This window comes from Syngnathus acus, chromosome 17 (assembly GCF_901709675.1).
Source record: "Syngnathus acus chromosome 17, fSynAcu1.2, whole genome shotgun sequence".
NCBI lineage: Eukaryota > Metazoa > Chordata > Actinopteri > Syngnathiformes > Syngnathidae > Syngnathus > Syngnathus acus.
In genome coordinates, this window is record NC_051102.1 from 10,068,725 (window position 1) to 10,086,989 (window position 18,265).

Sequence of the window (18,265 nt, forward strand, 5' to 3'; positions counted from 1 at the left end):
TAGGGGTGGTGCTGGGGGGGCTATGGCCCTGTCAGAAAGCTTAGCCCAGGGACTGAAAAAAAAATCCTAGAGCTGTCCCTGGTTTTATGCTGGCCTGATGAAGACTTTTGAATGTGAATCCCACTCTGTAATGTCCCTGTTGGTTCATGATGGGATGCACGGTGAGTGTCTCGTAAAAAAGTCAACCATAAAGCAATCTCACTCCTATTGTGCAGCGTAAACTCACTTCTTTCCCAAAGTGTGCAGAGTCCACATCGCCGCTCCGTCGACATCATCATCGCCTCTCGACATGGCCTCGGCCAAGACGCTAAAGTTGGCCGTCTACGAGCTGCTGCAGTTTGCCGCACTGGCCGTCCCCGCGTTAGTGCTCTCCGAGCGCTTCGCCCGCCTGCTGAGCAACGTGAGGGGACGTGACGCCACCACCTACTGGCTGGTGGTGGCCTCCTCCGTGGCCTACGTGACCTCCTGTGCCCTGCTGGTGTGGCTGCCCCTCAAGTATTACGTCCTGAGGGGGCGGAGACTCAGGACCACACGATGGTGAGTGTGTTACCGTAATAAAAGAATGTCTAAGGATAACCTTAGACCTGAAATTTACCATGACATAGAAAATGTCTTTTTGCCTTGAAGGAGACCAACAGTGCTGGCTTATCTCCTCTTGTGCACGCTGCCTTGCTTTTCGATTGTAATAGCAAGCTCCCAGGTAAGAAGCAAAAATATTTTCACGAAATAAAAATGACAAATTGACACGGCCGCATGACCATGTGAGTTATTCAGTAACATAAGCAGTAATGTGACAGGTTGCTCATTAACTTGACTGACATTTATTTTCAAACTATTCTCCAGCACTTAACAGCACAAGCCGTTTATTTATTTTTTGTTGCTATTTCTTTAAAAATCTTTCTCTTCAACAATCTATCTAATAGGTGCAAGTCAACGCAGGCGTGCGCCTGGACCACTTTGCTGAGTTGCCCGTCTCTTTGGTGATGTTTTCGCTCATTTGCGTGGACCTGGTAGAGAGGCTGCGGCCCTTCAAGCTCCTCGGACAATGTAACGTACATTTCATAAACCACAACAGGTTTTATTTGTTTCTACAATAGTGACCTCACGTTTTACATTACACCACCTGAGTTTGATTTATTAAGCTTCAAAATGTGCCGACTGGTTTTGTTTTGTTTTGCAGCAGACAACGTGGACCTGACCTTTGAACTAGCTGCCCCGGTCCAGATCCACCTGGAGACAGTCAGCTCCAACGACGCCCAAAATGACGCCACGTCCAACCACCAATCAGAGTCCCCCAACAAGTCTTACGCACCCCACCGGCGCTCTGACCGCCACGCGGGCCGCTCCACGCCAATCACTTCCAGATCTTCAGGTGCCGCCTACCTGTACTCGTCCTCGCGAGCCTTCCCAGGCCGCCTGGGCTTCCTAATGAGGAATGATGGCAGGTTGGAGGCGTTTGTGGATTGTTTCCTGTTCTGGTTGGACACAGTGGAGATGGTGCGGATGGCCGGCGAACCGACCACCTTCTACTCGGCCTGGGTGTACCCAGTCTTCATCCTGGCTTTCCTGTCCAGCCTGCGGGCCACTCTCATCCCTCATGGCCCATTTTCATCCATTGCTGGGGTGGCCCTCCAGGACCTACCCTTCTTGGTCACGCGGGTGACCCTGCTGGCCATCTTCGGACTCATCACGCCCGTTTTGTTTCCACTAAAGAACGCTTTGGTCAGCCTGGCCTTCTTCTACTTCACCTGTGTGACCAAGATATTCAAGAGTCACAGTATGTTCTGACACACACACACACACACACACACACACCATAATCATCATAAATATTCTTATTTACATTTTTGTACAACACACGTTAATCTTGGGAACATTTGGTTCTCAAAAATGTGAGACTTCTCCCAGCAAAATGTCAAATTCAAAAATAACAAATGCCCTAAAAGAATATTTTAGTTATATGTGAAATGTCCTAAATTTTATAAATATATTTTTGTTTAATTTGACAAACAAAACTGTTTAACTTTAAAAAATATATTTAATTACTGTATGTTTTTTTAAGTACAATATTTTGGAGTGCAATGTATCCTAATTAAAATATACACCTACAATTCCGCCTACTTGGGGAAGGTAACGGAACTTCATACAGCACATTATCTGTGTCTGGAGGAGGAGGGAGGAGATTGCTGTTGTTGTGAGGAGTGGTGGGGTCTTGCTAATTTGAATTCAGGCTGTGTGCCTCCTGCGCTAGCCTTAATGTTACTTGCTGCGCCATGGCAACAGAGGCAGGGAGGTGAGGGCTTCGGCTGCAGCGTGCACACAAACACACACATACGCATGAGGAGGAGCACAAACAGGTAAGCAGTGAAAGAGGACCCTTGAAGGGGGGAATCCCCCCAACATCTCATCGGTGACGAAGAAATGAAGTGAGACGACACCTTTTTGGACCTGCTGACTCCCCCATACACAACTTGAACCAGTGGGCGACACGAGCGGAACTCCCTGGCGCCACTACACATCAAGACGTCTCCCGACCTGAGACAACAAAGTTCCTCCCCCGCAGGCATCTTCAGCCTCCTCTTCCTCCCGAGTCTTGATGTCTTGATGTATTGCTGTGGGCTGGGCAACTGGCGGCGAGTGCAGTCCACTTATGTAAGTGACCGGCGTTCATGCACCTGCAACATTAGATCACGATACCAAGGAAGGATTGTATTTATCTTTTAAGATGGACAAATGAGAGAATGGGGTGGCTCACCCAGCCAATTACTGTGCCACAATTCACTTCCTACTAACCAGCACTTTGGTCAATATTGAAGAGTTCATCAAAGAAGGCTTCAAGCTGGTTAATACCTGTCACAATTACTTTACTGTCAAACTAAACATAAAAGAAAGATCATTTACACTTTGTGTATTTAAAAAAAAAACATAGTTTTGACTATAATGCAAACAATCAACATATGCTAACTGTTAACATCACTCAAGACCGTTTTAGAAGTTCAAACAGAAATGCTGCAGCATTACATGTAGACTGACAAAAAAAAAGAGGAGGGGCACAATTTATTGAATTGCAGGATTAAATCATGATTTACATTTTAGTTCTATTTTTCCTTATTGCATTTTTTATTTATTTAAAAATAAGTCATGTACAGTATATTACTCAACAATACTTATGAAAGGTAAATGTACCTGAATTAGCAAAAAGCTCATTTTCAATCATTTCATAAACTAATGAATATCTTTGACAATGTAAAGACAGAATTGTTCTAATGAAGTGTCCGTGCGCGACTTGGCTGCTCGTTTGGTGATTCTTATAGGAAGTTAGTGGAGCGCTTGCACGCTTCACCGCATCCAGCCGAAGCGTTCCAGTTGCCACTTCAGCATATCATAGCTCCTATCATCTCTATTATGTAAGAATCCTTCCAAATATCCAACAGAAAGAAAGAAGACACTCCAAGAGCCTGAATGAACTTTTGAGGGAACTGTCATGGATTTGCTCGCACGGGAATTAAACGCTTTTGTCGCTTCACTGATTCACGTTTGAGTGCGCACGCGCACGCGCTTGAAGCAGGGCTGTCAAACGCAACGCGCATGCACTGGCGGGTTTATTTAACCGGCGTGCACCGCGCGTCCGACTGCTCCTCCGCGTTGCAGGACGTGCGCAACAGATGCGCACAGGGGAATAAGCCGTTAATACCCGAAGGAGTCTCAGGAGAAACCCACCCATCTTCACGCCACTCCTCAATTCCACGCGAGCTGTCGTCACCTTGGTGGTAGCAGAAGAATCGTGCCTTTTTTTTTTTTTTTTTGATGTTTTGGGAAGGTTTTTACGCGTGTGGTTGGAGAGCGTGCGCCCCGGTGTATGTTTCAACCAAAAGGCTTCGCAGGTGAGCCCCAAACTCGGACACGCGTGGAATGACGGCGGTGCTCGTTGTTAGGGAGGATGCCACCCAAGAAAAAGGTAAAAAAATACAACATTTGTCTTGTGTTTACGCGCGTGCGTGGAACAGGAAGTGTCACAGAACGCGCCATCTGTTTCACCGGGCACTAATCCCTGTGTGAAGCCTTTCCACTCCACTAAACCAGCCGGAATGCGTGCGCGTGCGCGTGCTGTTGGCCTATCACTGCGGTGTGCATGTAGAAGGAGTTATATAATCTCTTGGTCTGGAACCACTAGTTGATGGAGCCCATGTTGATGTGACTCTAGATTGAATTGTTTGACTATTTCACTCACTTAAATGCAGGTGGACAGTTGTTTGTCTGGGAAGTTAAACTTGAAACTTGGTTCACATCATGGTGTTGATATGAAGAAGTCCGCAAAACAATCAAATACCATGTAAACTAGTGGTACAATAGATATTTCATTATGTGCATGCTTTATCTACACAGCCTCGATAAACTCAATTGACTTGGTTGGGAAATCCATGCAGTTTATTTGTTAATTGTTTTCCTTATGCAGGCTGGTTTGCTCAACATTTTTTCAGCATACATCTGTCCATCTCATCTGGATGTGTTTGCCTTCGCATGTTCATGTCTGTGCTGGTATCACAAAAAACGTCAAGGAAAAATCAAACACTATGTACACATATTACCAAATGAATCATCTCTATAAAAAGTGAAGAGCTGGCCAGGCTTCAAGTTAAAGATGAAAATAATAACACTTGTATATGTCTTATTTAACGGCTGACATGGAGTCGTTCCTATCTTTCCCCCGTCCCTCTTTTTTTAAATCCCGGATTGGCGCGTGGTGTCTTAATCTCCTTACTGGGACACAATCATGACCCAGAGATCAAGCGAGGTGCTTGATTTGTGGAGCATGGCGATTTTTTTTTAACCTATCAACTACAGAATGAGGTATAAAAAGTCTCAGAGACAACAGATCATGCAAATGAGCCAAGCCAGCTCATGATAATACACTTGTGGCTTCTTTCAGGGAGAGCGCCACGACTCGGACGCCGCTGAGGAAAGAAACGCCCAGGTTCAGTTGGAGAAAGCAAAGGTGTGTCCGACTTTACTCTCCAAATTGTCTTGCTGAGATGAAGAATAACTATTCATTGCAAAAACACTTTGGATGAAGTCGTCGATTAGGGTGTTTGTGCGTCCCCTGTCCTCAGTACCGGCCTGTGGCTTTCGCCGTACGCTGCAACTTCTCCTACACGCCAGCAGATGACGACAACGTGCCGGTGCCGGGTCAGGCCATCACCTTTGAGGCTCGAGATTTTCTCCACGTCAAAGAGGTCGTAACCCCAAAATCATCCGATGAATAACTTGCCTCGTATCTCAAGACATTTTTACATGAACAGAAATTTAGCAACGAATGGTGGCTCGGCCGGCCTGTGAAGGAGGACAGCGTGGTGGGTTTTATCCCCAGTCCGGTCAATCTGGAAACCATCCTAATCAGGAGGGAAGTCCAGGCCAGAAAGGCGGCCAAGGCCTTAGCCAGGTAAGTCATAATTACCCGAAGGTGACTTTCAAAGTGCTCCTAAATCAACTCCAACCAAATCTATTGTTTCAGCAAAGCAGCATCGCAAATAGCTCAAGATATGAACTCAAAGAAATACACGCCTCCTTCGCAAGGTGAGAATGCTCAGTATGTTGCCAGTGTGACTCCATGTGATTGTACTCTTACTGTCTCCTTCAACAGCCAATCAGCAGGTGAAAAAAAAGCCGGTAAGTCGGTTTTTTTTCCAACTATACAGCTACAAAGTCTTGCATATATGGATGGATGTTTTTTTTTTTTTTCTTTCCCAGCATATACTGTAAATGGTAGAAATGTGGCATACAGTTGAGTTGGACTCGACATGGGAATGAATTTTGTTGTTGGGTGCAGGGCGAGCAGGTGTCCATGTACGACGTGGTGCCGACCATGCGTCCTGTGGTTCTCATGGGACCTTCGCTGAAGGGTTTAGAGGTGAGCTCTTAAATTCCCCCTTTTATTGGATATCTTCATGATGACCTTTATTGTTTTTCCAGGTGACAGACATGATGCAAAAAGCCCTTTTTGACTTTTTGAAACATCGATTCGAAGGCAGGTCAGTTCAATGCTAAATCCAAATTTGTATGTCCATTGGAATGCGCGACATTCAACGACAAAAAAAACGTGTCGCTAAAGACCTATTGACAGCAAACAGCATGCCCAAGACCCTGGTATATATATAAATAATGAAATATCATTTCTTTCTTGTAGAATCACAATCACACGGGTGACAGCGGACATCTCGCTGGCTAAGCGCTCCATACTGAACAACCCGGGCAAAAAAGCCTTAATTGACCGCACCAACACCCGTTCTAATTTAGGTACCTTGTTAGCTTTATGCTAGTATGCGCTACCGCTCATTGTAACAGTACTCGACTCCGTTTGTTTACATTTTGTCTTTTTTTGTTGTTGTTGCTCTTTTAACACAGATGCTGCTGGTATGTCAACGAACGCATTTGAATGCTCCTTGCTGCTCTTCCCCGTCGTCACAATCTATAAAATGGGGCTGTGACTGAGCCATGTGTTCCGTCTAAAATTTGCTTCTGCTATTGCAGCCCAGATCCAGGGGGAGGTGGAACGCATATTTGAACTGGCCCGCAGCTTACAGCTGGTGGTCCTGGACGCGGACACCGTCAACCATCCTTTACAGGTGTCCAAGACCTCCCTGGCGCCCATCCTCGTCTACGTCAAGATTTCCTCTCCAAAGGTAAACAGCGAGAAGATAGTGGGGAAATTTGGGGCCTATTTTGGACATGAGTGGAGTTATTATTATATTTTCGTTAAGCTCATTCTTGACTCAAGGCCTGTTTTTACAGAAATGCACTTACCTTTCTCCAGGTGTTGACCAGGCTGATTAAGACCAGGGGCAAGTCTCAGACCAAACACCTCAACGTTCAGCTGGTGGCTGCAGACAAGCTGGCCCAGTGTCCGCCGGTGAGCGCCATATTGTGGCTATTTGACATGTGTCGTCGAATCATCTGGAAGAAATAAAGTGGAATGGAGAATTGAGGTTCTGATCTTCCATTGGACCTCATGGTGTCTGGGATGAAGTGTCATTTGCTGGTTATCCTGCCGCAATGACTTCATGTTGTGTAATGATTTATTTATTTCCCCCCACAGGAAATGTTCGACGTCATTTTGGACGAGAACCAGTTGACGGACGCCTGCGAGCACATTGCCGACTATCTGGAGTCGTATTGGAGGGCCACGCATCCGCCTGAAATGGAACCCAGCAACGATCTGGTGGCCCGACTGGCCGAGAACACGCTGCCTACCTGTCCCACCGTCATGCCGGTCTGTAACACCGAGAACACGTGACGTGTCATAACAACCCCTGTGATCATTTGAAAACATAGCCCATCCATATATTTCTTGAATTTTGCATCCATTTATTCATCTTTCATTTCATTCCTCCCTATCATCCTCCACTGGATAGATTCACAAGTGACATTTTCCGGTGAGTGACGAATCATCCGAGTCCACTGCATTGTTTTGCCTCCTCCTGACCCCATTCATCACTTTGTCAAATGTTCTTTTATCCCAAAGGAAATGAATACAGAGAATTACGCCTACAACGGGGAAAAGGGGCGACAAAATCAAAATGTTACATAAAGCGTCTGCGTGTTGCCGTTCACTTTGACAGGACGAGCAAAAGGGCAAGAAGTCGGCCGCGTCCAAGAGGAAAGGTCCCCATGACAACCCCTCCGGCCAGGATCCCCCCTCCTCGGCCCAGCAGAAACCCGACGAGGGTCGGCGCGAGGACGAGGAGGAAGAGCCTCTCCTGTGTAGCGAAACCAAGCGGGCCCAGCACTCTCGCCGCCACCACCACCGCAAACCTGAAGCCAGTCACACCCAAAGACCAGAAGATGAGGAGGAGGATGGCGGCGGCGGATGCTATACCAACCGTGACCATCGCCATCATCACCATCATCATCGTCGCGACGACGACTACGACCACCGCAGGCCGCACCAGCATTTCATGGCGGACCCCGACGACCACCATGGCAGAGAGCGAGAGAGGCTTCGGACCAGGGAGAGGGACAAGGACCACCGAGGCAGAGATGCTAGACTGAGCCACAGAGACTCGCATTTGCACTAGTTTCTTCTGCTCTGACGTCACACTTAATGTGTGGAAAAAAAAAGCTTGACAAACATGTATTATTAGTATTGTATATTTGGAGCATTTAAAAAAAAAAACGAGCAGTTAGTGGCTGTTAGCTGCAGCCACCCCCCCCCCCCCTTTTATTTATTACTATTTATTTTTTTTAAATACAGTGACCCCCACACATGTATGTGCTCAGGCCAAAGCAATAAAAGTGCTGCTCGGCACCATTTCGGAGCATCTTGGTGCAAAAGAGCCACATTGTGCTTTTGCAAACAGACATTCTTTTTTCAGGAACACAGAGAGGGAGGGTATAGTGCCAAGAGACATTGAAAGCCACCTTTAATTGTCATTTAAAGCTGTGCTATTTATACACAATTCACCAGCTCAAGCAATGAACAGCATGTACATTCATTTGCAGAATAACAAAACAATAACAATCAGATACCAATCAATTCCAGCGAGATGTCCCAGAGCCTAAAAAGTTTACTTCTGTGGGGTCAGACATGGCCGCCATCACTGAAACTCACACTTATTATTAAATAACTGAATACATACCATATACAGTAGAACACCAAATACTGAATAGATTTGCCCGGATCACAGGGCGATAATCGGCTCGGGGATCTCCTCCTCCGCCTTCTCCATCAGTTTGTTGGTGTCCACCACGTCGGGCTGCGTCCGCTCGCGACCAAAGTACAGAGGGTTGTCGAAGGTGGGCAGCGAGCGCGGCGACTTCTTGTACAGGAAGAAGGCGAGGACGGCCAGTGCGGACGTGATGGTGATGATCAGCACCACGATCAGGCTGGTGTGCCCACGTGAGTTGCCGTCTGAACCTTGGTGTGCATCTGCACACAATTAGTCAAATCGTGGGGTTATTTTTTTGTTTTCAATTTTTTTCTTTCAGCTATTGCATCGGGTCGATCCAAAAATCCCAACGATAATGACGAGGAGTTACTTACGATATTCGGGGTCCGTGTCTCCGGGGATCACTGCGGGGCAATAAGAAAACAAAAGTCATTGACAGTAGTGCTTTCCAACACTTTTGAGATGGGCAGTTGCTACCTTTGGCCGTTTCGCAGATGTAAGCTCGGTCATTCCACTTCATGCCGGATGACCATTGCCCATCTGAGGTTTGTAGCTCGCCATAGTCCCTCTCTGAAGCCTCTGCACCCCAGTTAGTGTAGTCCAATACGGTTTTATCCAACCACAGCCACGTGCCTGACACCAACAAAGGATTTGGATGAGATGTTTTAATGTTACTTTATGAAGTGAGCCACAAATGCATGCAAAATGTACCTTTGTGCGTTTTGTACAGGCCTATCCAAAAGGAGCTGTGGCTGTCATGGAACACCTCCACATTGCTTTGAATAAACGTTTGTTCCTCGGGATCTTCGATGCTGGCCAAATATCCACCTTAAGAACAAGAAAGGATCACATTTTAATCTGTCTGTCAAATGGGTTTCCAATTTGGTAACAGGGTTGAGCAAACTTATGTACTCAAGGGCCACCAGGAGGGGATGGAAATGAAGTTGAAAGTAAGTGTCATTAAAGTTCACTCTATAATATTGTACATTGATTAGAAACTTGATTGAATAAGACGTGAATCTTAAATAAGATATAAATACTTTATTTGTTTGTGTATCTTGTATTTACTTGCAATTGAATTAACTGTGTTGCTCCTTGCCGTGCGCCCGCCACCAGGGGGCAGTATAATGCAGTCATGCAGACACAAACGAAGAACAATTGTGTTCTTTAATTACTGCTGTGACTCGGTAAGACGCTGTAATATTATTATAACATTCTCTCTCTTTTTTTTTTTTAGTATCAATGTCATCTTCATTGTCTGTGTAAACTGTTCTCTTTACACACAACTTTTGGGCACTTTTAAGGAAGGCGGTCTTTTGTCGTAAGTTTATGACACACCCACCTGCTAACTGGGCTGTTCGCGGTGTTTTACGCACAAGCTCAAAACAAACATTTTACTTTTATTTCTTACCGTGTCTCGCGCAGCTCGTGGCTGCGTCCGGCCACTCCATTTCGTCAGTGACAAACATGTAACAGTGACTCTTAAATGGCAACCACGTGTAACCCTGGCTGTCGTCAGCCATGACTTCGTCGGGGCAAACTCCGGGGTAGTTGGCTGACTGTGTTGGCGGCACATCTGCGAGAGACAATCGTCATTGGCGATGAGCATTCCAAAATGTAACATTACTCTTCTTTTTAACGTAATTGGTTGTGTTATCACATTCCTGTTTTGGAATTTTAATATTTATTTTTCTCAAATTATATCGCTTGCCCACCGCCTAGCCTAGCCTTCGGGTACTTATGGCTCGCGGGCCAGATATGGCTCTTTTGGTGACGTTATTAAAAAGAATACATTAGTACACTCAAAAAATCGTTGGTCTTAATTAAAATACATGCATTTACTTGTATCTAGCCTATCGGGTTTTTCTTTTTTAAATGGAATGGCTCTCACGGGATATTATTTGTAAAAAATGGCCATGTATGGCTCTGTCCGCCAAAAATACAGTAGCGCAGTAGTCCAAAGTGTTCATAAAAAAATTAGGCCAAGGCCTGAGAGAAATCTTAGTGTGTGTGCACACATGCATGCAATTGGCTCTCACCTGTCGACTGCATGCAAACGCCGTACATGGTGCGATTGCAGGAGGCCGTTTTGAATTTTCCATCTACGTCTAAGTATGCACAAGGCCGGTTTTGCCTGGGCTCCCCTTCACCCCAGCTGGCGAAATTCATGTGCCAGCCATCAATGTAGCGAAAATAACCCCCGGTCTGAAAGCCAGATGTTCATTATTTACCGACGTGAAATGTCTTTTGACCCCTGTGACATTTGATGCCCGGCGCACCTGCTCTTTGTTCAGTCCGATCCACAAAGGAGAGTTGAGATTTAAAGCCAACAGCTCCACGTAGGCCAGCGTCCACTCGTTCCTCAAACTGGCCAGGTTGGCTTTGTTGCCCTCGCAGTGCTTCTTGGCACCATACCACGTCATATTGGAAGGCACGGCCAAGACGCTGTCGTTTCCCAGGGATACAAAGATGTTGGAAACGGCCGGTTCGGATTGGGATGGGAGACCCGGGTCTGTTGAGTGCAAGGAAAACTCAAGGCACTATAATACTAGCATTCTCAACCCCTTGACAGGGGGATATGTATTTCAAGGACAATTTTGTAATCCTAAAAAATCCCAATAAAGCAAATACTTGTTGTCAACTTTAAAAGAAATGATGTAAAATAACATCCCATTTCTTAGAGATAAATAAGTGAACTAACCAAGAAGTCTGGTACAAATGAATCCATTGGTGTCATTGCAGGACTTGATCAACCATTTGCCAATTCCGTTAGTGGGGTTGTTAGTCATGATGACGCAACTTTCCTAGTAGAGAGAGAAATGTAAATGTATATGTGTGAAACACTGCAGCTGCCTATATCGTATTTCACAGACAATGACATCATTGTCTTGAAAGTTTACCTCATTCCATCTTTGGTAAAAAGTCCCCTGGCGACGTCGATGTACCTGAGTATTGAGTGGAAAATTTTTAGATATAAATCAGCCAAATTCTATTTCATTGATGCACATTGTAAATGGAGTATTTCCACTTACGGAGTAGCCCCAGTTGGTGTATCGCCTGGGCTTTCCATCGCTCCAAAAAAACGCATCTTGTTTTAAACCGTTCAGACCGATCCACAGGTCTGCTGCCCCTTCTGCCATTTTGGTGACTAAATAAGCTGCAGATTTTCAAAGAAAATTGACCATTCATGAACTATGGCACTTGCTGTATGTAATGTCAAACACCAGCGCACCTTGCTCCCGCCTGGTTGGTATGGAGACTAAATTGCCACCTATGGAGTAGCACTGTTTCCTCGCCTCTTCCCAGGTGGTCTTGCGATTACTGTTGATGCTGTAGCACTGGTAACGTAAAAGCCAGGACTACTTTTAGACACGCCTTTAGTGATGCAATCATTTGTGTGCGCTTCATAAAAAAAAAAAAAATCTATTATTTCAGGTGGAAGTCCAAACGGTTCAACCCTCCAACTTGAAGAAGTTCCACCATATTGAAGGACGGCGATGTCCTTACCCTGGAGTCAAACCTGGTCCACTTGAGTGGACAGCCGCCTTTTGCTGCAACGGTGGGAGCTGCGGTGGTGTTGACAGGCGCCGTCACCCCGCGTTTACAAATGAACTGATGCTCCTCACCACAGTTGAAGCCGCGCCACAAGCCTGCAAACACGGATAGAAAGAACATCGGATCAGGTCAGTTTCTTCTTCTTAGCAGGTGGTACTATTCTTGTTGTACTGAATACTTTTGTCTCTATACAGTAGTCAACTTCCCATTTGTTACTCACCCATGAAATAGGACATAGCGACACAGTTCTCATCGTAGGTATTCTGATTCGGTTGGTTCTCGTCCCATCTTTGGTAGCCCACTGAAGTCCCATCCATCCACCTTGAGTGAGACCCAAAAAAAAGGAGCATTACGCTTCGCTACTTTTTATTATCTTGCTTTTGCACATTTCTCACTAACCAAAATGAGCCATCCAAGTCTACTGATAAACCAATGTAGTAGGTCCCGTAGCTTCTGGAAACCTGCCCAAGAAAATAAAGAAGTCAGCTTTTCTAGTTTAGAATTCACTCGGCCACTGTAAGCATCCACACCTGTTTCCATATGAAAATGTTTTCCGCTTCGCTGTTGATTGTCACCAAGTCGCCGTGGTGCTGCTTGCAGTAATGGCGAGCGTCTTCCATGGCCATTGAGACTCGGTTGATGTAGTACTGACTCCCTCGCCACTCGAGCCAACCGTCCGAGGTTGTGTTAAATTCTGCCGAGAGGAGGACAGACAAATTGAGGACACGACCCGACCGCGACGTGCGTATTCCCATGTCTACTGAGTGTCTCGTTACCGACGGCAGTGTCATTCGGAGGTGCCTTGGGAGTCACTCCTGTGATTCAAACACAAATGACCCATTTGTAGCTGAACAACAGTGTACCCGCTTGGTGTCGGGTAAAACAATCATTCCGGCCCGTTCATTACCCGTGCGGATCTCGCAAAGCCAGTCGTTGTAGCTCTCACAGTGCACGTCGTTCCACGAGCCCGTGTCATCAGCTCGATAGATGCGGAACTCGGCGCAAGATTCCGAATTCTGAAAATTATTTGGCTCGCCTTCCTGCCAATGTAGGAAGTTTACCTGTACAAACAAATAAATGCGATATATCTATTAGGGGTGTAGCAAAAAACAACTGTAATTGGAAAATGGTATTATTTATAATGATATATATTTTATATATCCATATATATATCTTCTCATATAATTCTTCAAATAATAAATACAGGTGTCAAAAGTAATTGATTTGATTGAGCCTCTCAACAGTAATTATTCTCCAATTTTTGTAGTCCTTACCGGGGATCCATCACTCCAGACATAACCTGCAGTCGGGTCAGCAATATGAAGTCCAATCCAGGCTTTTCCGTGGCTGCGGCAAATAGAAATCACAAAATGTAACCCAAATACGTTCCACATTCCATACGTGTTTGATGACTAACGAATTTGGCATGTGACTCCTGCTGGAGTATGCCATACCGTCCCACAAACAGCTCAGCGGCACTGTGGATGCTGAGGAGATCTCCTCCGATGGCCCGACAGAAATCTCTGGCCTCATACCAGGTCTTCTCGAATGAACGAGGACCCGTGAAGAACTGGAGAACGAGCCATTTTTGATGAATAGCTTGAACAACTTGGAGTGTTACAAATTCTCCATTTTGGAGACAAACCTTTGAGCAGATGTTTCTCGTTCCTGCTCGTATCCAGCCCTCTGCACACTGAGGGGGGTTGCGGGTAGGCGGGGGCGGCGTCAAGATGGCCCCCTCGGCCAGATGCTTGCAAATGTACTTCTCCTTGTTGTCGCAGGGCAGCAGATCCCACAGGCCAGCAAGAATACCAGTTGTCATGGCCACACAGCCTTGTCCACCACCTTTAGTGACAGCATAGAGAGTAATGGAACAGAAACAAAAGCTCCATGAAATGTAGGGTCCACTGTAAACAAAAATCTCCACTCGCGATAAAAGACCTACCTGGCATCTCGTTATTCCAGTGAGTAAACCTGACGGCGTTGTCGTTGGTCCACACAAACTCATCCTTGTTCTTCTGGTTTGAGAGGCCCAGCCAAAAGTACTTCTCAGACCTTGCCCCCACCAAGCTGATCAAGAAGGCGTTGTCCACCCTGGAGACATATACAGTACATTCATACAGTATTACACATTGTACTGCACATTGCTTGTTCAAGGATGAACTCAAAACACTCCTACTCAACATCAAATCATTCTTCCCCATTGAAATGAATGGAAATGCCATTAATCCGTTCACCCAAAAAACAAACCATTTTTTAAATGAGAGAAATAACGCTACTTATTGTAACCATGTGGTAAACAGCCCAATAAATTGATGTTATAGGAACAACTAAAAATCATAATCTAAATTATTTTCACCCGTTGGACACATCCGCCAAGTAGGAGTTTGTCGCCTTGCAGTCACTCTTGGCTTCGTCAAATGTTTTGGTCTCCGTTCCCACAAAGTAGCAGTAGGAGCCATGTCGTTTCCAACCCTGGAGAACATTGACGCCAGTCAAAATGTTTTCGTGAAAGACACTTTTACCCCAGTTGGATTAAAACCCCAAAGATCGCGGAAACATAACTCACAGCTTTGCAGCCGATATCCATATGGACTTCATCTGGCTGGTGGTTTGTGCTGCTCTGCTTCATACAGATGAAGCCTTGTTTCTCCTCACAGGAGCGGTCGGCCCAGTTGCCATTCTGTGGGATGCAAATTAGATTAAAAAAAAAAAGCTTATTTAAATCACACAATTTGCTGCTCACCTCTCCCCGAATGAGAACGCAGTCCTCGCTGTCCGTCAAGAGTGTCGGTTCTCCGTACTCCCAGCTGGTGAAGAAGACTGAGGTCTGGTCGCTCCACTCGAACAGGCCCTCGGTCCTCCTGTCGTTCAGGCCGATCCAGAGCTCGTCGGTGGAGGCTGCATACAATGAGTGCAAATCCCCCTTTTATTCCCAACACATTTTTTCTAAAATTTGGAACACAACAATGATGCTCCATTAAGAAAGGTCATTTGTATATCGGAACTGCTGCTAGCAAGTATAGCCTTCACCCACCGTATCCCAGTTGAGAGACAATGAAGCTGTGGTCTTCTATGTTGCGCATGCTCACCAGCTCCCCCTCCGCCTTGCGACAGTCCTTCTGCGCGTCAGACCACGTTTTGGGGGTCCGAAGTAGGTGGAAGCAGTGGCCGTTGTACGGAATCCAGGGACTTGAACAGAATCCTTGCTCAACTGAAAACAGGGAAGGACGAGATGTTGAGATGGAATCAGTCAGGCTTCACACGTAAAGGCAATTGATGGCGTACCCTGTGGCGGAAGAGGCGGGGCTCCAGGTTTGTAGCAGATATAGCCAATCTTCTTTGAGCAGGGGAAAGTTTCCCAACTATGCTGCCCGGCCGAGTCCAGAAGTGCGCAGTTGTGACCCGGATTAGGAAGCGGGAACCCTAAAACCAGAGCAACAGCCTAACCCAATGCCCCAAAGCCTTGTTTTGCCTGAGCCGCATACTTACCACTCGCCCATCTCAGGAATCGCATGGGCTTGTTGTCCGTCCACTGCCAACCATGTTCCGGGTTCAGGACCAGCCCGATCCAAAGCTTATTCTTCGTATTTCCTAATAGTGCTGTGAGGAAAGGACAGGGTGAAGAGGTTGTTCCTCTTTTTTTTTTTTTTTTTTTTTCTTCTTTCCCTCGAGCTGTTCCTCATTTGTATTGCTTGATCGCAGCCGTCACAAGAGCGTCTCAGGAAGAATGCCATCCAACTAATGGAGAGCTGGTAGCGCTTACCTGAGATAAAAGCTTGCTCATTGGTATCTGTGACGCTGACCAGGGTGGCCCCCTGCTGCTTACAGCTTTCGTCAGCCTCTGCCCAAGTCAGGACCGCCTGAGCGTTGAGCTGGTAGTAAGATCCTGTGATGTGATTCTTCTTCCAGTATTCTGTAGCTGGGCATTTGAAATGAGACTTTTATTCAAATAGTCTATTTCAAATCATCCTTGCCCATTGAAATGAATGGAAATGCCATTCATCTGAGACTCAATTTGACTCACATGTGGACGGGCAGTATCCCCACTGCTCGTGTTCATATTTGGTCTGGATGGCACACCAGGGGCGCTTAATGGAGGAGTCGTATGACGTACAGTCTCCAAACCAGCGATCTTTATACAGGAAGGGGAACATGCACGGCTTTCCGTACGCGTTGCCGTCAATGGCGTACAATACTGCAAGGTGAAGAAAAGATTGGCACATCTTGAACACTGTCTCACTTGTGCATATTTCTGCAGGAGTCAAAAAGGAAGGTCATTCCGCTCTTTGAGAATTGCAGTTTACTTCATTGCACAATACTGAGTGAACTTTGACTTTAAATCTTGCTTTTGATAAATAAGCAATATATATATATAAAATAAAAAATAAGATGAAAACTAAACTAAAATGAAGTGGAAAAAAAACTAATACACCTGCTCTAAAAATGAAATTAACTAACCGAATTAAAAAATAAATAAATAAATAATTAAACTTTGACGGAAGTCAAATAAAATAATATAAATAAAAGCAAAAATTGTTTATTTAAAAAGATAATATTTTTCTACATTGCAACATTTTAAAGGGGGTTAAGTTAAAAAATGTAACCAAAACAACGTAATAAAAAGGAAGGCAAAAATAAGAGGGGGAAAAGTCTTTTTTTTTTTTTTTTTTACTTTTATATACATTTTAAAAGAATTCCAGTATTTTAAACTTTGAAATAGGTGGCAGTATCGAAAGAAAAAAAAGTAAACCAAAAATAAGTGCAAGCTCGGCGTACCTCTGTGCGTTCTGGAGCAGGCGCCGTTGCCCGTCCCGGTGATGGTGAAGCTGTTGCCGGGTCCCGTGGTCCTGGAAAGCGCGATGCCTCCATCCGACTTGAGCTCGATGAAGAGCTCCGGCTTTTGGTTTTTTAGTGCCAGCAGTGTCCCATTAATGCACTCCCACTTCTGCAGGTCGCTCCTGTCGTCGCAGTCGTACGTGTTGACCTCGCTGCCTACACTCTTGCCCTGCGACCCCAGGCACTTTTTGGTGGAGGTGACAAAAATGCGGTTGCCGCTCGTCCAGCGCATGTCCTGGCAGCGGGAGGACTTTTTGAATAGGCATGAGCTCAAAGCTTTGTTATACAGCGTGAATGAAGAATCTGCATTGGGAAAGCCAAACAGTGCAACATCCATCACATGCCTGTAAAATTGTCAACATTTGATTTTAATGACACGATAGAAGAAGAGCATAGCAATACTTTACCATCCAATTTCAAGCAGAAAGACATCGGTACAAGAATCGCGACGGCAGCGAGCGCTATTCCACCCTTCGACATTGTTCCGATGAGCGGACGTGGCCCGTGCGTTGCAAGCAGCGGACTTCTGAGCGTGATCATGGAAAGGAAGAATTCTTAACAAGAACTGACCCCCTTTTTTTTTTTTTTTCTTAGCCTGGTTTCATTGAGAAAGTGGCCCCGTTCACTTCCTGTCCTGCAGCGAGGGGGGAAAAAAAATGATGTGTAAGACGTTTATGCTAAACGTGACACATCAGTAGAGCACTCTGCTTACCCCCCCGCTCATCATCGACTCAAATAATGTGGATAAGTCACTTTGATTGTGTAATAACGCAATTCAGTTATAAACATGGCGCAACTCCTTTTTTTTTTTTTTTTGCAGTTGTGCTTGTTTGGTTTGTTTGTATGAGGCTCTTAGTCGCTTTGCTTCACGAAAAGTCAAGTGAAACATTTTCTTTGCAGTGAGGACGAGTGCTTCGAAAGATGAATGAATGAGTGAATATGTTCTAGGCGCTCTCATTCGAAAAAAAAGACTTTTCTGAATAATAATACAAATGAAGGTTTTCGATCTTTTCTAAGATGCATACCTTGAGTTTTGTTTTTTTATTTAGCAATTATTTCCAGGCAAGCTTTTGTGGACTTTTTTTTTTTTCTTCTCTTCGAATTGAAACTTCCTCTGGACAGATTCAGCTGACTTCCTGCTGGATATCCCCTCCTCTTATTTACCAACGCAGCACAGTTGAATGTCATTTTTAGGGTGCTAGAAAAAC

The 18,265-nt window shown here is 45.4% G+C and overlaps 3 protein-coding genes and 1 long non-coding RNA gene across 8 annotated transcripts; 3 read left to right on the forward strand and 1 right to left on the reverse strand.

Annotated features, from left to right (window-relative positions):
* The first annotated feature begins 271 nt into the window (after positions 1 to 271).
* si:dkey-32m20.1 (transmembrane protein 236) lies at positions 272 to 2,073 on the forward strand. The gene is made up of 4 exons (XM_037276060.1): positions 272 to 537; positions 628 to 700; positions 924 to 1,047; positions 1,181 to 2,073. Exons 1-4 carry the CDS (start codon positions 290 to 292, stop codon positions 1,786 to 1,788), a joined length of 1,053 nt encoding a protein of 350 aa, XP_037131955.1. The 5' UTR covers positions 272 to 289; the 3' UTR covers positions 1,789 to 2,073.
* A 284-nt stretch (positions 2,074 to 2,357) lies between these two features.
* Positions 2,358 to 8,170, forward strand: cacnb2b (calcium channel, voltage-dependent, beta 2b). Of its 3 annotated transcripts, XM_037276056.1 has the most exons (15): positions 2,358 to 2,652; positions 4,931 to 4,996; positions 5,112 to 5,234; positions 5,301 to 5,440; positions 5,513 to 5,574; positions 5,642 to 5,667; positions 5,828 to 5,908; positions 5,971 to 6,029; positions 6,185 to 6,294; positions 6,403 to 6,411; positions 6,529 to 6,680; positions 6,812 to 6,907; positions 7,094 to 7,267; positions 7,410 to 7,430; positions 7,617 to 7,777. In XM_037276056.1, exons 1-14 carry the CDS (start codon positions 2,605 to 2,607, stop codon positions 7,419 to 7,421), a joined length of 1,158 nt encoding a protein of 385 aa, XP_037131951.1. In that variant the 5' UTR covers positions 2,358 to 2,604; the 3' UTR covers positions 7,422 to 7,430; positions 7,617 to 7,777. The 3 variants fall into 3 exon arrangements, with proteins under 3 accessions (XP_037131951.1, XP_037131949.1, XP_037131950.1); XM_037276054.1 differs by lacking the exon at positions 7,410 to 7,430 and having other exon boundaries at positions 7,617 to 8,170; XM_037276055.1 differs by lacking the exons at positions 2,358 to 2,652; positions 7,410 to 7,430 and adding an exon at positions 3,195 to 3,958 and having other exon boundaries at positions 7,617 to 8,170.
* A 217-nt stretch (positions 8,171 to 8,387) lies between these two features.
* mrc1b (mannose receptor, C type 1b) lies at positions 8,388 to 17,656 on the reverse strand. 3 transcript variants are annotated; one of them, XM_037276046.1, is made up of 31 exons: positions 17,465 to 17,656; positions 16,998 to 17,360; positions 16,246 to 16,416; positions 15,985 to 16,140; positions 15,711 to 15,821; positions 15,507 to 15,644; positions 15,256 to 15,432; positions 14,965 to 15,119; positions 14,788 to 14,901; positions 14,578 to 14,693; positions 14,164 to 14,312; positions 13,864 to 14,063; positions 13,673 to 13,788; positions 13,493 to 13,565; positions 13,126 to 13,279; positions 12,998 to 13,033; positions 12,749 to 12,918; positions 12,618 to 12,679; positions 12,439 to 12,539; positions 12,171 to 12,313; positions 11,896 to 12,001; positions 11,696 to 11,820; positions 11,564 to 11,608; positions 11,365 to 11,467; positions 10,943 to 11,175; positions 10,703 to 10,868; positions 10,075 to 10,239; positions 9,375 to 9,491; positions 9,141 to 9,296; positions 9,038 to 9,067; positions 8,388 to 8,923 (listed from the first exon to the last, which is right to left on the reverse strand). In XM_037276046.1, the coding sequence occupies exons 1-31, from the start codon at positions 17,595 to 17,597 to the stop codon at positions 8,676 to 8,678; spliced, it is 4,332 nt and encodes a 1,443-aa protein (XP_037131941.1). In that variant the 5' UTR covers positions 17,598 to 17,656; the 3' UTR covers positions 8,388 to 8,675. The 3 variants fall into 3 exon arrangements, with proteins under 3 accessions (XP_037131941.1, XP_037131940.1, XP_037131942.1); XM_037276045.1 differs by having other exon boundaries at positions 12,749 to 12,915; positions 12,995 to 13,033; XM_037276047.1 differs by having other exon boundaries at positions 12,749 to 12,912; positions 12,995 to 13,033; positions 17,465 to 17,655.
* LOC119137064 lies at positions 9,490 to 9,818 on the forward strand. Its single transcript, XR_005100854.1, has 2 exons — positions 9,490 to 9,619; positions 9,659 to 9,818. It is a non-coding gene; the product is annotated as an uncharacterized LOC119137064 (long non-coding RNA).
* Positions 17,657 to 18,265: the final 609 nt, after the last annotated feature.

Bases quoted from the DNA above. Each gene is read 5' to 3' on its own strand.
- si:dkey-32m20.1 (XM_037276060.1), top strand. From the start codon at position 290: ATGGCCTCGGCCAAGACGCTAAAGTTGGCCGTCTACGAGCTGCTGCAG. The intron at 701-923 runs GTAAGAAGCAAA...TCTATCTAATAG, and splicing joins TTGTAATAGCAAGCTCCCAG to GTGCAAGTCAACGCAGGCGT. The intron at 1,048-1,180 runs GTAACGTACATT...TTTGTTTTGCAG, and splicing joins CTTCAAGCTCCTCGGACAAT to CAGACAACGTGGACCTGACC.
- cacnb2b (XM_037276054.1), top strand. From the start codon at position 2,605: ATGTATTGCTGTGGGCTGGGCAACTGGCGGCGAGTGCAGTCCACTTAT. The intron at 2,653-4,930 runs GTAAGTGACCGG...GGCTTCTTTCAG, and splicing joins GGCGAGTGCAGTCCACTTAT to GGAGAGCGCCACGACTCGGA. The intron at 6,681-6,811 runs GTAAACAGCGAG...ACCTTTCTCCAG, and splicing joins TCAAGATTTCCTCTCCAAAG to GTGTTGACCAGGCTGATTAA.
- mrc1b (XM_037276046.1), bottom strand. From the start codon at position 17,597: ATGATCACGCTCAGAAGTCCGCTGCTTGCAACGCACGGGCCACGTCCG. The intron at 13,789-13,863 runs GTTTGTCTCCAA...CTCGTTCTCCAG, and splicing joins CGAGAAACATCTGCTCAAAG to TTCTTCACGGGTCCTCGTTC. The intron at 10,240-10,702 runs GTGAGAGCCAAT...TGTCTCTCGCAG, and splicing joins CGTTTGCATGCAGTCGACAG to ATGTGCCGCCAACACAGTCA.